General features: G+C 33.8%; 2 protein-coding genes across 3 annotated transcripts; one reads left to right on the top strand and one right to left on the bottom strand.

The window, feature by feature from the left end:
* Nucleotides 1–5,257: 5,257 nt before the first annotated feature.
* On the top strand, nt 5,258–12,998 carry LOC149556354 (uncharacterized). Of its 2 annotated transcripts, XM_089830634.1 has the most exons (3): nt 5,258–5,364; nt 8,164–8,412; nt 12,440–12,998. In XM_089830634.1, exons 2-3 carry the CDS (start codon nt 8,194–8,196, stop codon nt 12,659–12,661), a joined length of 441 nt encoding a protein of 146 aa, XP_089686760.1. In that variant the 5' UTR covers nt 5,258–5,364; nt 8,164–8,193; the 3' UTR covers nt 12,662–12,998. The 2 variants fall into 2 exon arrangements, with proteins under 2 accessions (XP_089686760.1, XP_089686759.1); XM_089830633.1 differs by lacking the exon at nt 5,258–5,364 and having other exon boundaries at nt 8,076–8,412.
* Nucleotides 12,999–15,972: 2,974 nt separating this feature from the next.
* On the bottom strand, nt 15,973–16,963 carry PSAG (photosystem I subunit G). Its single transcript, XM_089830632.1, has one exon. It carries the CDS (start codon nt 16,651–16,653, stop codon nt 16,171–16,173), a length of 483 nt encoding a protein of 160 aa, XP_089686758.1. The 5' UTR covers nt 16,654–16,963; the 3' UTR covers nt 15,973–16,170.
* Between the last annotated feature and the right edge of the window lie 1,149 nt (nt 16,964–18,112).

Raw genomic sequence — 18,112 nt, 5'->3', positions numbered from 1 at the left:
ATACAACTAGACACATGTCCACCAGGTGTGGGTTATCCTCCATTAAGCACGGGAGTAAGTGTGATGATGAGAGGATAAGCTTACAAAGGTGTAGCATGCAAATTTATGTGTAGACACCATGTGCTAAAATATGAGTGCAAATAAGTGTGATGTCTATATGACAACTCAGTTAATTATGCAAACTCTAGTGTTGTAGACACCATGTGCTGAATTAGAGTTGCTTACTTCTATGTTGTCAACATCACAACTCATAAAAGTATGCAAACTCCTAAGTGTCTCACCAAATAAATAATAAAATAATGCATTAACCTAAGTAAACTTAAGTAAAATGTAAATAGTAAATATGTATTTACACCAACAAATAGGAATATGAAGGAGGATCCATTAGGTTCTACCCCAATTCCATCTAGAAAGAATAAAAAGAGATAAGATGAAAGGGGAGAATGCAAATTAAATGCAAATCTAGCATTAAATCTCACTAAATGGGTGCTAAACCATCATTGAATTGAAATGCTTCCAATTTAATTTAGTACACTAGGGGGAAAAAAAATTAAAAAATCATTAATACAATGAACCTTTAATAAGATTCTAGCTATCCTTGCTAGAGTCAAGGGAATCCATATGCTCATTTATGTTCTTATTGTTATTTACCTTTACCAGAATCTTTTTCTTCATTCTTATGTGTTCTTTTGTCTGTGTGTGTGTGTGTGTCTATATATATATAAACTTTGACTTCCCTCATATCATACCCCTCACAACTTTATGCACAATTTCATTAACTTCAATGAAATGATGTTGCTAAGTGTTTGCTCCATCTTGTCAAAATTGTTTAGGATCTTATTAAGGATAAACTTGTGCATGTCAAAAAATGTGACCACTTCTATAAACCATTATTCCCAAGAGATCCCATTGATTAGGAGGCTCGAAAGGCAACTTATATCTCCATATCTATGATGTACAAGGGATCAAAGAGTTATGTAGTAGTGACTCTCAAATGAACATAAGGTGTGAGACCCTTGCAAGGTGCACCATAGAATGAGAGGTGCAAATGCAATATGAGTGCAAGTATCCAAGATCACAAGTGAACATGCAATGAAAAGTAAACTAAATAAAATGCAAGAGTAATCTAAGAATGAGATGTAAATATAAGAAAATAAACTAAGCTAAATAAGATAACAAACCTACTCCATGATGAACTAAGCTAGATGTAGTAAGATGAAATGCAAGAAATTAAACACTATATTATATGAGAATGCAAGAGTGTAAAGTGCTGAATCAAAATGACAACATAACAATAGCATGAGCTCTAGAGATTCCTTAAAAAAGTGAGGAGACAGTTTCCTTTTCAAGAAATTTAGTCAGACATGATTAAGAAGCAAAAACATAATCAATTATAGAGATAAAACCTTGGTTGATCTATGTGCTCATGTCTCTTAAGTGGCAAAAGGAGTGGATAAGATTAAAAGGAAAAATAATGGGTGGTGGAGATAAAGAGGAAAATACCTTTCTTGAAAAGTCAAAAGATTTCACTCACCTTGGAACATGCACTTTCAAGTTGTAGGCATTTTCTTTTTATTTTTTATTTTTAAGGGACCATGTTCTTTTAACTAAATAGACTTAGGATAAAGTGGTCAAACTTTAGGATAAAATAGAATAAATGATTATGTGATGATTTGATCAACGATTATTTAATTAATAATTATGCAAAATTGATTTAAGCATAATGTGGTCTAGCATATGGATTCAATCATAAAGGAGGCTTGTAGTTTACTGACCAATATTGAGTGATTACAACTTGCAATAGAGTTCCCTAAAACATAACATGGGTCTTCATTGTTGTTTCACAAATTATGATTAAAAATCTCTCCACCACCTCTCAATTTTTCTTATTCATTATTATTGGCAACAATAGATAGATAACCTCTTAAAAATAATATCTAAAGGTTGCTTAGTTCATGACTCAAGAAAAATATACACACATGATATTTCAATATTTCTTTTACTTTGCTTATTGGTACACAAATGTTGAAGCATAAAATTATCATGCTTCATCCTCATATTCAACTTTTCTAATTTGACCACTCATGGAATCTATACAAGAGATAATAGAGTCCAATGAGGTGACAAGGGTTGGTTATTGAAAACTAGTTAAAATTGGATTTCTCAAACTATTAATCAATATTTTTTGGTTTAGGGGGGATGCTGATGAATTAATGGAGGATTTTTCTAAGATTCTTGTTACATCTAAGGGTAGTTTAGTTCATGAATCAAGAAAGATACACACACATGATTTTTCAATATTTATTTTACTTAACTTATTGGTACACAATTTCAAGAAGCATAAAATTACATGCTTCCTCCCTCATATACAATATGTTAATTTGGCCACTCATGTAATCTATACAAGAGATGATAGATTCCAATGAGGTGGGGAGGGTTGGTTAATGAAAAGTAGTCACAATTGGATTTTCAAACTATTAATCAATATTTTTCATTTAGGGAGGATGATGATGAATTGAAGGAGTTTTCAAAGATTTTGATTGTCCATGTTCTTCACAAGGTATTTCACATCTTAATCAAACGTTAAGAAGTTGAATGGAACTAAATATTGATTGTAAAAGTCAAAGATGATGGTTCTATTGGGAAAAATAGATTGATGGTTAGTGATAATAAGGGGATATAAGCATAACGTTATTCCATGCAATTTGTAGGACGAGAGATAAGAAAACACAAGTAATAGCTTAACTTTGTCCTAAATACTTTGTCTTTTTGAGGTTAGTGGAAGAGTTCACTTCTTATTCCATATGAATAAGGTTGGGTGATATTTATAAATTTAGAATTCCTGTGAATAGTTTCATTTATGATGAATTTTACTTCTCTTACAATGAAGGTGACTCAATAGCTAAGCATTTAAACTCATTCAGTTTTCTTTTGATTCAATTATTGGGATAAATCTAAATAGGAATGTATGTATATTAAATGATTTATATTATTTACCCAAGTCATAGGTCAAATGATTCTTGAGCTATTACTGATAACTAAATGGAGCCCAAGTTGGATGCTCTCATTGCAACTTTATTGATAGAAGAAATGAGAAACGAGGCCACTATGAATAATTAAGGATGCTTTTCATGTTATATAGTTGTCCAAGGAAAGAGGAGGATCTATGGGAGACTAAAATGGGTCTGTAAAAAGTCTAAGGCTCAAGGATAAGCTAAAATCCTTGAAAATTGTATAATGATGTGTTGAAATCAAGAAAAAGGAGGCATGCATAGTGTAGAAATAAGATGAAACAAGAAGATTCCTCAATTGAAAAATCTTCAAAATCATGTGAAGTCTTTTTAGTTCTTCTAATACCATGTCTAATGAACATTAAGGTTTTCTCATAATACTTGAACTACATGAATCACATATTAAAAGTGATTTTCCTCATATCAAGAATATGATTTGGTGGGGATGTATACCTTGGGGAGAACAATTTATATCCAATTTTTGGAAGGGATAGAGAAAAGTTGTCTTTCAATGGTGAATCACATATTAAAAGTGATTTTCCTCATATCAAGAATATGATTTGGTGGGGATGTATACCTTGGGGAGAACAATTTATATCCAATTTTTGGAAGGGAAAGAGAAAGTTGTCTTCCAATAATGGGAGGATAATAAACCTCCTAGGATATTTTACATATTCCTAAATTAATGAAAATAATGATTTTAGTACTCAAAGTTGAATGATTTACAAATAAATGTATCTTTTGATGAGATTGCTTGCATGTTGGTGAGATAAAATTTGGTGCTAGAAAAATGATAAAAAATAGGGACCTCATTTCGGCTAGAGGCTACTTTATTTATAAGTCCACTTATGTAACTAAAAATTATGAAAACACATGTATGTTGTTGCATAATAGATTATGACACATGAGTGAAAAATGATTAAAGACCATAATGAATAAAAAAACCATTTATTGTAGGTAAGAGCTTACAACACACCGATAACTTGCAAGCCTCTCAAGTGGGACGTCTTGGGTCCGAGTCTACTTGAGCTTAATACACAATAACAATTAATTTCAATAAAATAATAATAATTAATCTACGCTTTGGTTAGATTTTGCTGCAAGGTTCTTGAATAAACTAGTATAAAAATGCATCTTGAGATTGTTAATGGTTATAAATGTTGGAAAGATGGGAGTTTTAGGTGGTCTATATCTATGTATATTCTTGAATATCTAAAAGAAAAAGAGGGGAAGAATACAATCAATTTTTTTAAAAGATCAAGAGAATGCAAATGATAAATAAGACAATGAAGGATTTGAGGATCTAGAAGAAGAAGAGGGTTCAAGTGGGAGCCATAAGTAACAAGACTCCAAAGAGTTTGAGCATGTTTAAGAATAAGAAGGATCCCATACTCCTATTAGAAGATCTTAAAGTAACAAAGTATACTTGACATTCATAGTTCAATTATTTCTACTCTGTATTTGCTTTGCTAATTTCTAACCATGAAATAGATTGTATAAGAAAGTTAATGTCTTAGATAATTGTGAACCTTAACAACAAGCAATAGATTGTATAATAAAGTTAATGTCTTAGATAATTGTGAACCTTAACAACAAGCAATGACATTAAACTTGAGTTTGTTCATTTTGGCAAATAAAAGAAAGTGAATGGTTTAAACTAGTCTATACATTTTTTGTTGGAGTAGATGGATTAATTCAATAGCTTAACATAACAAATCACAATTTTTTATATTGAAATTATATATAAATAAAAGTGTTTTAATTTTTTTTGAAATATTTTTTTTAGAGATATCCCTTTATAAATATTATAAGAATAACAATAATACCAAAACAAAAAAATGACAATCAAATTATTCTTTGTTACAAATGTGCAATGTTTATATAAACATTAGTCACCTTTATTAAAATATTTACAAATAGACAATAAATTGTACAAAATAAATAAAATATGTAAGTAATTTTTTTTAATATTAAAATATATTATCTAATTTCATTTGTAAAATATAAATATCTTTACTAAAAGTTTTTATCAATTTACATGATTTAAATAAATATTTTTAAAACAATTGTAATTAAATTTTATGAAATAATTCATACAAGACTGGAGCAATTTCATTATAAATTTATTAATAAAAATCATTACCATATAGGTTAAAAATCATTATAAAAAATCAAAATGAAACAATATTAATATCATATAAATTCTTACTTCCCATGGGGGTCATCGCTTCTGAAAAGAATGATAGGGTCTCATAAATCTTGCAACTTCTATCTGGTTGGAAGGTGGCGGCGGCCCAGCATCGAAAAATAATTGGTAAATTGGAGGGCGACTCCATTGTGGATTTCATAACTAGTAGGTTTAACGCAATTTCTTATAAATCTCGAAACTTAAATGACTAATTTGAATTTCATCATCGATAGATAGATAGATAAAATTTTAACATCCACGAGGCCAAAAATAGCCTATGGGACAGCAAGACAACTCAAGCAGACTTAAGTAGCGCTGTTCGCCTCTTGTGTAGACTAATGATGAGCCCCCCCAATTGCTCAATGTACTCTTCGTTGAACAGGTTATGCCAAGAACTGTCACATATAGTATCCGCAAACTTATCTCTGCTATCCTTGTAGGCCTCACATTCTAGAATAAAGTGCTGTTCAGTTTCCACTTTCCCAGAATTGCAAAATCTGCAAATTCTCTCTTCCCAAGCCTCCTTTGGCCTCTTCCAACGCCCGGTCTCACAACGAAGTTGGTGAGAGTTGGTTCTCAGCTAAGCAATAAGAATTTTAGCTCTCCAAGAAATGTTGGCTCCTATGTACACTTTTTCGAGTTGATCACAAGTGGGGTTGAACTCATTTATATAATATAGTTTCTTCCTCCCAATCTCGCTTCCCCAATTTCTCTTGTAGAATTTCTCCATAACAAAGACCTTTATTTCTTTATTATTTGTGGGGCACATATTGAAATGAATATTCCATTTACTCATCCACTTGATGTTTTGTTGCATCCATGTCCTTTTTCGCTTACATAGTGTGTCCCTAAAGACAACTTTCGGCCATCTATCCTCTTCCATTTTTTCGATTCTTTTTAGATAGCTTAAAAGGCGAACCATAGCAAGTGCCTCGATAGGCGCACCCCCCATTTCACTTAGCATGATGTCATATGGAACAGTGCTTTTAATTTTAAACTTGCTTGTAATCAAGCGCTTTTGGATTCCTTCGATTTGTTTCCATTGTGCTATAGTAGTGTTGCTGGCCCATAATTCACACCCATAAAGAACAACTGGCAGCACAAAAAGACCGAACAAGGTTTGAATAGTTTTTCAATCCCACAACTCCGCTTCACGACACCTATTCTGAAGAGCGTAGAAAGCCTTCCATCCACCTAATGTCCTTTTATACCTGCAGCTAGACCAGCTTAGTTTTTTGTTGAAATCGATGCCAAGGTATTTATATTCCGCAACTTCTTCGAGAACACTTCCATTGTAATAAAATTCATGTTGATGCTATTTTTTATTATTAGAGAAAATCATAACCTTGGTTTTGCTGATATTGACCTGCATCCCCACCATTCTACAAAAGCGCTCAAGAGAAGATAGATGGTCTTGCAAACCACAAGCAGATTTGGCAATTAAAATGAGGTCGTTCGCATATAGGAGTAGCTTTATAACAAATTTTCCTAGTTGAATGCCTTCACGCTCTTGCGTGTTTAACCACTCTTCCAGTTTGTCAATATATAAACCAAATAAAGTAGGGGATAAAGGGCAGCCCTGTTTGACCCCGATATCGCTCCTAAAACATTCTGAAATGCCATCTGAAGTTCTGATTTTGACTTTCACCTCTTCGCACATCCTATGAGCAGTAGCTCTGAGATGCCTAGGAATCCCCAATTCTTCCATCCTCAACCAAAGCTTGTCTCTCGGAACGGTATCAAAAGCCTTTTTGAAGTCAACAAAGCAACAAAAAACCTCTTCCTTTTTCTCCCACTCTTTTTCAATAATGTGTCTCAGAGTGACACAGTGATCCACTGTCGAGTGCTTTGGCCTAAAACCAGCTTGCCCTTTAGCACGTTTATGATTTTCTTCTGCCCATTTGTTGATCCTAGTTTCTATCATACTGCCAAAAAGTTTAGCAAAGAGGGGATTGATCATTATAGTCCTATAGGTGGAGGGATTGTTAACATCACCACTCTTAAAAAGTGGTATTGCAAGGCTGATTGACCAATCTTTTGGAAACCCTTCCTGGTAGATTTTGTTGAAGATTTCAGTGATGTGCGGTGCAAGAGTTTTCATACCCCACTTCAAATATTCAGCTTGAAGCGCAACAAGGTCTTTTGCTTTGCCTCCACCCAACTTCTTAATCCCTGTCTCTATCTCTTGCACAGTAAAAATATTTGTGGTATCATTGACCAAAGGTGGCTGTCCCACTCCACCCTCTTGTTCATAAAGTTTCTTAGCATAATCAAACCATTGGGTGGCAGTAATATTATTTTCAGTTTGCTTCCTCCTTGGTTGGAGTTCTTTCCAAAAACGTTTGGGGTTATTTCTGCCCAAGAAAATTAGCTCCTCTCTCCTTATGGACATAAAATCGATTTTTTTCTTTTTTAGGATCTGTTTGTAGGTCTTAATGTCAAGGTTAGTTTTATTTGACTCCCTTAGATTTCTCCTAGCCCTCTTGCATTCCTTATCAAACCATGCATTGGCTGGAAAACAATTAGTTTCAGATTTTCTATTTTTTGCTCTCTTGTATTTTGAAATAGCCTTGTGAATCAGATTTGATAAATCATGACTATTAACACCATGCTTATACATAGGGTGTCCCATACAAAGATCCTCAAGAGTAGCCCTGAAAGTGTTACTATTTTCTGAAGTTAACAAAATTCTGCCCTGAGAAGGTGGGTGTTGAGGGCCTTGGATTTTTGCCCCAATCCGTCTATCCTTTGCCCAATACAAATTTACGTACAGTGGTCTATGATCTGATTTGAGATCCCAAATGTGCTCTCCAATTTCAACTTCTTCAATATTGTTATACAAATGCTGCGAACAAATTACATAATCTACCATAAACTTAAACCCTTCTATTAAAGAATATCTGTTTTTAACCGCTCCATAACTGCCAAGATGAAGATCAAAAAGAGCTTTAACCTACACATTAGGCAAAATGCTGTAATTTGAGTGGGTTTATCATGGAGTCTCCAAACATGGGTAGCAGTAACGGTGGCGGTGGCGGTGGCGGTGGCAGAGGCAGAGACAAAAATAAGTCTGTCTCCAAATCTACAAGAGCAGGTCTGCAATTCCCTGTTGGGAGGCTTACTAGATATCTCAAGAATGGCAGATATGCAAGAAGAGTTGGTCTTGGAGCCCCAATTTACATGGCCGCTGTTATGGAATATCTTGCAGCAGAGGTTGGTATCTTAATCTTTTAACGATTTGTTCTATCATCATTTTAGTTTCAGTCAAAAGTAATAATGAAATTAGGCATTGAAGGTTTCTGTTAATTGATTAGATTGGTCCATTGAACTAATTTGCGGTTTTTCGGATGTGGGTGTTTTCAAACATTTTCTGTATGCGATAAGCTTTGTGAACTAATTGACCTTTTGCTACCTGATATTATGATTTTGTTTGAGGCTATTTTAACCTGGGGATTTGCTATTGTTAAATTTCCTGTTGTTTATTTTAGGGTTTTCTTAAAACTTCAGCTGACATATATTGTTTGATTTGTTTGATATTGGTTACTGCTTTCCATGTGTTTTTGGTTCACTGCCTTGGGATGACTCGAATATAAAGAATGGGATTGTAGAACAACACAGGGGAATGTGAATACCTACAACGCTTTGGTAATATGAATACCTCAATGGGCTTTTGTGGTATGATAATATTAGTTACTTTTTAACTCACTGCTTATTTGATTTGTATTGTCTTCCATATGACCGACTTGTAAAGTTTGTCATTGTGGTATTGAATGGCTTTGGTACAACATATAATATAGCAAAGGACAGTAGAACATCTTTTTAACACCAACAGGAATTTTGTAATTTCGAAGAAGTTGCGCCCTTTTAGTTATGGGCCAATCTAGTTTGATATGCATATTGCTTTTCATACTTTTCTGGTTTATACTACTTGTAATATTGCTAATGGATGGTCTGAATGCAATCCATAGTAATGTAAAAGGAAATAATGTTAAATTATAAGTATGGTAAGGAAGATGTGTATCATTTTAGTAAAGTTTCTTGACTGGTTTTTAAGTTGTTAATGTAATTTGACATACTTACTATAGTGAGGTTTTTGTGATTGAAGAAAACTGATTTTTAAGTTTTTGTTCATTTAATTTGAAATACTTTGTGTTTTGATTGTTTAATAATTTAATTCTCTTTGTGGAATGTTTTTCCTTATCCAGGGGTATTGTTTCATCATCAAATTTATTTTGAATGTGCACTTAGTTAATTTCTGCCTGTGTTATTTCTTGAATTTTTTGTAAGGCGCTAAATATAATTCGACATTTAAACTTTCTCATTTAAGAGCATTGCATCTCTCCATGAAACACAAATATCTATTAAAGTCGTGATGATTTACCATTGGACTCATTCTATTTGACTAAACGATTTGGTGAAAATTTGGGGCAAAGCTCAGCGAACATGCAGATGGACTTTGGAAGCCTTATAATGCTACACCCAACCACCCTAAAGGTGCTGCAATGCTGGCACAGTGGTAGGCTTCACTCAATGTATTTTTTTTAGTTTGACTTCTACTTGGAGGTGTACCAAAGCAATGCCTTATTCAATACAATTGAACCTAGATTTGTGGTGTGAAACTCATCATTCTCCACCACTTGTCCCAAACCCAAACCCATTGAAATTGTGTAAGGTTAAATATATAGGTAGAGATTGTAGAGAACTGGATGATGGTAGGGCTTGGATCCTTAATATTGTTTATGCTAATCTATACCTCAAGGTGTTCCTATGGATGACACTGAGTCATGGTTTTAAGTTCATGAATTGTCATATGTTCAATCTCTACTTAAGGTATTCCCATGGCTACCATAATTTGTCTACTAGAATGAAACTCTAGTTTGTGGTGTAAGGCTCATCACTTCCCATCTTTCTTATTGGTTATGGTTTGAAATATTTGAAACAGTGGTTTTACAGTTTACTGTAGAAGTGTAAAATATAACATAATTCTTGATTAAATAATGAGGGAGAGTACATCATCTTACCAACATAAAACAATATTTTTAGTGAATGGTCTAGTTTCAGTTTGAGAACTAGAGGAAATCCTTGCAAGTATTATCAAGATTATGGAACAACACTAATTGAAAATAGGTTTGTGTCTCTTAGGCGCTCACAAATAGAATCTTTATAGAGGGAGAATGATAAGACATAACAAGCAATGCCAAATATGTTGTTCTTGATTCATTCATTGCATGGAAATGCATCAACTTGATTCGCCAAGAGCCCCAAAAGAGGTTTAACCCATGATAATGGGTGTTTCTCAAGGTTGCATGCACATGCCTATATAAATGGTGTTTACACACTAATCCTCCATTTGCAAACTTTTCCCTAGACTGTGTATAGTTGATGTGATGTCTTTATATAATGGCCATTAGCTATGTCAATGACACTAGATGTTGATCTTGTATGATGCTTGTTGGATGGTTGGATTATGTGCATTGGGTGAGTCTGTGTTTGACACGTATGGTTGTGAACTAGTTTTCCATGCTGGTTTGTGAATACATGTACTAGGTTGCACACAATGTTGAGCTGTGTTGGAAGAACTTGGTAAAATTGCTGTAAATGTTGATGTCTGTACACCTAAGATGAAGTTGCATAGCACTATTGAAAAGTTGTGCATCACATGATTGATGCTTGTATGCGCATGTAGGAAGCTATTCTACCAAAAGTCATCATTTATGTACAAAGTACCTTAACACACAATCTGCATGAAGAGGAATATTATAACACGAATGTGTTGATGTTGAGCCAATGTGCAAGAGCACAAGTTGTGCAGAATTACTTCGAAATTGTAAACAAACTCCACTTATATGCCAAATGATATTTTATTGTAGGCTGCAATTACTACATCTGAAAATAATTGTTATGTGTTTTTGAGATGGTATGTGGCGAAAAACTGTGACCATTTGAACTTGAGATTTACTCACTGCAAGATAAGAACTTAGCAATCCTTCTATTACCTCATGTAAAATTAAAAAAACCTATTTTTAATGAGATTACACACACACACACATGTTGATAAGTGCATTGATTACTACTTGGATCGTGTGTGTTGGTAAGTGCAGTGACTGCTACTTGGACCATATCAAAGATGGTTAACCTATTTATTTCAATTACCCTTACAATAGTTTTGTTTACTAAGTTACAATAGAGCAAACACAATCATCTATTTACTAAGCTATTGTACAATTACAATCATTTGTTTACGAAGCTATATTATTGTATAGCTCTAGTGTCTTTCAATCTAGTGTTAGTGCCCTGATGTTGGATCAGTTTGTCCATGCTTATGTGAATTTCACCTTGGCATGTGTTATTCGGCTATTTTTTAATTCAGTCAGTGGAGTTTTGTCAAGGTTGTAATTTCAATAAACAGCCAATGGCTCAATATTTTAATATCTTTTCCAATGCATGTATGAAACTTTAAATTCAGAATGTTACGGGAAGCTGAGGTTATTGTAGGCTTGACAATGCAGCCTTTTGTTAGCACCCCATAAAGATTCTATTTCTATTTTAAGGTATACCTTTGATGCCAAATGTGGGTTGATATCAATCATTAGGACAACAATCTGAATTCTAGGCATATAAGATAACTCCATTTATGTTCATGACTGTGATCTGTATGTTATGAGGATCATATATTTTGCTTCAACTTTGAAGGGAATCTCATCTATATAACAGGGGTTGATATCACTATAAAATATTATATCTATGCTGAGCCCAGCATTTGCAGAGTACAAAATGGAATCTGTTTAGGAGAAATATTAATTCAGCTGTATGTAGGCTATGGTGAATATGCAGTAGAAACTAATGATCAAACATAGAAATTGTAACACACAATAAGATGAGATATTCACAATAACATCTTATATACATCTTGAGTAGAATATATTACAAGAGGACAAAGCTAGACTTGCATTCAAATTGTGTTACGGGATGAACCCCGAGGACTGTACTGTTGTTAGGAATGTGTTTTATAATAATTGTGTTTCTTGCTTTTAACGATGTCCAATTTATCAAAACTGGAGTGTGGGAAGGTTATGTGATTACAATGTTACATGAAAATTTTATTCTTTCGAATGAGAACTGTGATTAGTATGGCAGGAAGGCTGTATTATGTTTGGATGGAATCATTTGATTTAATCATGTATATGGAAAGTTTCATTTTTAGGTATGCAAGTTGATGCATTGTGTTGTTATTTTTCAGATTCTTGAATTGTCAGGAAATGCTGCTAGAGACAACAAGAAGAATCGGATTACTCCACAGCACATTCAGCTTGCAGTTAGAAATGACAATGAGCTGAACAAATTGTTGGAAAATGTAACCATTCCATATGGAGGTGTAATTCCAAACATTCACCAAGTTCTGCTTCCGAAGAAAATAGCAGAAAAAGTTAAGGAACCTATTAAGGAATCTGCTGAGGTCTAGATTTTGTGTGCCTTTGCCTTATTGCTTAACACCAGAGTCAGCATGCAAATTAAGTTGCTCAATATGATGTGTCTGTAATTGACCTGTGTGAACGCTTGACCAATCTATTCTTTTGTTGATGGGAAAATAAAATATTTGTTTTGTGCTCTGCCCTAATAGCTTTAGTACAGCATAGAACTAAGATCTAGTGGAATTCTTGGAGACTATCATCTACACATTGTAATAGCTACTTGAGAAAACTTTAAACTAACAAGTAATTGCCTCTCTTGGAAACAAAAGAGGGAACTTAAGAAATTATGTAGTCATTAATTTTATATAATATTATGTTACATACATATATTTGATGGTATAAGAGAAAATGATGCAGAGTATATAAATATGTATAGATATGATCACTGGAATTAAGATTGTGATTTTACATTGGAATTGCACATAACTCAATGATCAAAATCTAAGCCTTCAACATTGTCAATTGAGAAACTCATTAAATGAATCCTTTTCTTTTGGACTAAGATTAATATTAAACTTTTCATGAATCAGTTAATATTCAAATCTAGTATACCTCCCGTTTGTTACTGGGGTGGGTGCTCTACCATTGAACCTACTAGTTCTCTTGGTAATTGCCCATGCTTGCGTCAGGTGTGTCTCATTTTTCAACACTTCCTTTAAGCTAAACTGAAGTTGCTTAGGAATCCTAACTTGTATCTCTGTTAACCTGGGCTCTGATACCATGTTAAACTTTTCTTGGATCAGCTAACGAGTTGAACCTAGGATCTCCCTTATGCTGTTGGGTACTCTACCACAGAGCTACCAACCCTCTTGGTGACCAGTCCATATTTGATTGAATAGTGGTTCATTTTCCAATAATTAACTGATGTATGGACAACATGGTTATCAACCTGATTTGAGCTGCTGCTGCTTTTCCTAACATAGAGAACTAAAATTTTATTTTCTAGAATATGGGCTTCTTTCATATTCGCCTCAAGATTCAATTTAAACAATGAACATCTTTCATCGAGCTCAACATAATGGATATCACCGATTGAAATTCTTTCAAAAAGCTTCAATGTAATAAGAAAATGCGGGAGAGTTCAAGTTTCCTTATTCGTACATACCATTTTATTTCTCCTCTCATTAGGGGATTGGGAACTATCTTTGTAATTCATAAACCATGTATATTGTACACATGAATGTTTTTTTAATAGCATGGCTAACTTAAGAGTCCATTTAAGTTACCACAGTCCACCTAAATAGCAAGACTTGGTTTTTTATTAAGATGAATAACAGTCTTATTTTGAAATGGTTACAACCTTGTATGTTATGTTGAAAGTAGCCAGGATAATCTGTGGGGAGGTATTGAGACAATCCTTATTGGTTGGTGTAATTGGTAACTAGGTTCTTCCCTGGCTTTTGTATTTTTTATTTGATATATACAATTTAGAATTTGAATACAATGACAATATCACTAGGCTATTGGAAACGACTACTCTTCTCAGATAAGATATCCAACAATGCTTGTAGACCAATCTCAGGTATATGCAACTTGAAAATCTGTCTTCGGTTCCCCACCAAAATATATCCAAGTCCTGCTTTCAACTGTATTATGGTGTTAAACTGTAATTAAGAAATAGATAATTAGAATACACAATATCTTGTATATTCTGTTGAATGATCTGGTCCATCAGTGATTTGGTTAGTTACACTCAGACATAATAAGCACTTCCAAATTGTGAGTTGAAACCATTTTAGTACAAAATGGTTATTAGAATATATTCTTAAAATCTGAATATGCAGACAAAGTCTAACATTTCAATAAGATATATAACGATATTCTAATATTGACATTTTTGACCTTTTGAGGGGAACCAATTGCAACATCACATTCAATTAAGAACATGGTTTACAATAAGCTGAATTGTGCTTGATTCCTAGCCTGAGCCACAAAGTGTATTGAAATAAATGAAGAAATAAATTAGATAGGATAGTAACTCAAAACCAACATGCATTCATATTGTCATATAACTGAATAAACTTGGGAACAACCAAACAAGATCAATGAAAGTTTTTTACAGTGATCAAGACATCAGAATTGAGTATTAGCAGGTTCATAATAAATAATAACATATACTTGGTGGAAACAACAGTTAAGTAAATTCAGCCCTTGCATTCATGATACTTAAAAGCCACAAATAAATAATGGATTTAAACAGAATTGACAGGGTGATTTAAAAGGATAGTGAACCAAGATCGACATGCATTTATAATACCACAAAACTGAATAAATTTGGGAGCAACCAAGAGAATTGAAAATTTAACTGTTGGATTTTAACAGATCGAATAAAGAAGCCATGGATGCATTATATTTGGGACAAGAGATCATAGGTTAGAATTCACCATTATGCAAAGTAAGTACATTCAGTCCTTTCCATGTGTGATATATAGAGTGTGAGCTCCGACTTAGGGTCTTGTCTGCTCGAAAACCTTGTCAGTCTAAGCCAGAGCAAATAACGCTTAAAATGTTACAGAACTTCATGGTTTTATAATAACATGATTTTGGAATAAAACTAATTCAAGAATAGGAAAAGCAAAATAGATCCAATAAAATTATTTGAAAAAATCATCATATAAACAAATTTGCATAGGATATATACTATGCTGCATCAGCCTTCTAAATTTATTCCATTCACTCATATCTGGCTGGCATAGTTCACGGGAGCCAATAGCCAGTTTGACTCGCATACTGTATGGAACTGTGTAAATTTACTCCAACATCATGTTGGGCTACATCTGGAACATTCTAAACAGTGTGCGTGTGTGTGAGAGATAACTCTGTTTGCTACAGCCTACCGTTGCACTTGGCTATTTAATTTGTTGTTGATGTGATGCAGTTTTGGGGTCAGTCAGGCATCTTAAGGTGTATACTGAAGATTAGGACTATGCAAGCTGTAAGCTGCAGTTTCTGGAAATGATCGTGTTAGAATTTTTTGCATCAACGTATCAGATCACACTCTTGATCTATTGTTCGGATAGAAGAGAGCTTGAAGGATAATTCAATCTCTTCTATCATGATAATGGGTGACCCAAACTTTAATTCAAAAAATTCTAACACAATCATTTCCAGAAACTGCAGCTTACTATATGATGGATTGTGGAAAACTGAGGTATTTTAACTATGCAAACCGATTAGAATTACCAATTAATTTTGAAAAATAAAAGGTACTAACGGAGAAAATACAAATGAATTGGACATATTGGAAATGGTAATGACTTAATGAATTCACGTCAGCGTGCCAGACAAATACACACTCCAATTATTCTTGGAAGCTTTGAATCTTGATAAAAAGATGAAAGGTTGCAAAAAAACATTTACAGCAAGAGCAGGGTAATAACTACTTATAATACAACCTCAAAGAAATACATAGGACATGAATGGAATCAAAGTAGAATTAAGTCATCTGCTACAAGAAACATTAACAACAGGAACAAGGGAATGCTGCCTTTTTCAGACCTCAAAAGAAATCTGGAGTGTATCCATTGCTTGTAGTGGCCAAGATGAAGTATGCTACAATATGGCCAATGGATCCCCAAGCAAGAACATCAATAATGTTGAATCCAGCTGGGTCATTGCTCTTGAGAAGGCTTGAGTACTCCTTGGCCCTTGTGTCTCCTGCCTCATAGTGGGTCACCCCATTTTGCTCAGGAAGGCCTTGCTTTGACACATTATCCCTCTGAAACGACAGGAACACAAACCTTCCAAGGAAAAGTGAGGCTCCCGTGCTCAGGCTGATCACCAAAGAAGGATTGAGAGCATTGGTAATATGAAGGGGGGATGCTTTACCGCTTCTTGTTTTCTTCTGGAAGCTACTTTTCGTCTTCAAATTTATTGAGTTCCCTAGGAATGAGACCTGGGTTGGAGCAAGGGATTTGTTCTGGCTTACAGGGGCGACACCCCTGAGGCCTGTCGGCGTCCAAGAACATGCGGCAGCTGCCATTGTTAAAGAAACTCAATTGAATTTTTTTGGGCTACAAGGCCTGTTGGACGGAATGGCTTGATACCCAGTTGAGGGTAAGGGCTTTCAACTGGAAGAATTTCAATGGGTACACGTTTTTTCCTTGGATATCTCAACTGGGTTATCATTTTGGGTTGGATATCGAAGTAATGGCAGAGACACATCCACCGTGTAACAAATCGATATAGGACGAGAATCATTGGTTGCTTATGGATAGGAAAATTAGGATTGCATGAGATAAAGGGCTTTAGGATTCTCGGATTGTGGGTATCCTGTTCTCCATGGCTGAGCTCACCTTTCATCCACCTTGCTATCGTTTGTATTAAAAAGGGAATTTACCTTACAACTCATTGTTGGAAATATCGTTTTCCTAATGTAATGCAAGGCCAATCAAACAGAGTGCGCACAACTTAGCATAAATCTATGCTAATTAATAAGGAATTGCATTTAATTGCGTCATTGAACATGGTTATTTGTAGTTTAGCCTAATAGTAGGTTGATAAGTTTTGGCTAGTCATTTAAAAGTAAGTGCCACGCAATTTTTGTGCTAATGATATTTCTATTAGGATCTAACAGTATAGCTTTAATAACTCTTATATTACTAGTATTTGGATATTAAAAGATCTGCATATCAATCGTTAAGTAGATAGTCAATATATATTGAATAATATATTATAATTGTTTAGTTGAAGTTGTTTTCATAAGTCTTTTCTAAAATAATGATTATCATCATGCTTAAGATTGTAGATAGAAACCAAAACTTAAGCAAATTATAAGCTTAACACGACACATATTAACTTGAATCATAATACGAACCTTTATTCTAATACTAATTATGCCCTAACCTTAATATTATCGTTAATCTATGTTATATGCTCCAACACCCACTCTTATTATTCTTTCCATGCCACTCGCATGGTTTCAAGTGTATTTTAGGTATTGCAAGGGTGAAGGGGAGCTAATCATCATATGATTGACTTAATTTCTCATTTGTGATTTGATTTTTTATTAAATTAGATTAGTAGGAAATAATATCTAAAATTTGATAACAACAATTATATGAATAAAAATATTTATTTACTTTTAGGACAATTAATTACTTTTGTTAACATTTGCAAATTAAGCAAATTATTATGAAAGTAACAATTAATATCCACTTGTAAAATTCGGTCTCACATTTAAAGAAGCATTTACAAATTCATAGTCTTAGAAATATGTTAGAATTGGAAGTAGTGTGTTCTCATTTGAAGGCTTAAAATATCTAGTCTGTGTATAGAATTGGAAAGCATTTAATCAGTAAATTTTGTTTCTACTGCATAGGAAGACTTGATTTTTATTTTGATTGGGTTTTAGGCATATAATAAACACTTTATTACCTTGGCCTAATGGAAACTAGACTTTGACCCTTCCATTGAGCTCAATAAGAGGGCTTTAGTACGGG

The sequence above is a fragment of the Cupressus sempervirens genome, chromosome 5 (genome assembly GCF_028749045.1).
Source record: "Cupressus sempervirens isolate cs-2001-9-10 chromosome 5, ASM2874904v1, whole genome shotgun sequence".
NCBI lineage: Eukaryota > Viridiplantae > Streptophyta > Pinopsida > Cupressales > Cupressaceae > Cupressus > Cupressus sempervirens.
This window is presented reverse-complemented; position numbering and strand designations above follow the sequence as displayed.

Bases quoted from the DNA above. Each gene is read 5' to 3' on its own strand.
- LOC149556354 (XM_089830634.1), top strand. From the start codon at position 8,194: ATGGAGTCTCCAAACATGGGTAGCAGTAACGGTGGCGGTGGCGGTGGC. The intron at 8,413-12,439 runs GTTGGTATCTTA...GTTATTTTTCAG, and splicing joins TGGAATATCTTGCAGCAGAG to ATTCTTGAATTGTCAGGAAA.
- PSAG (XM_089830632.1), bottom strand. From the start codon at position 16,653: ATGGCAGCTGCCGCATGTTCTTGGACGCCGACAGGCCTCAGGGGTGTC.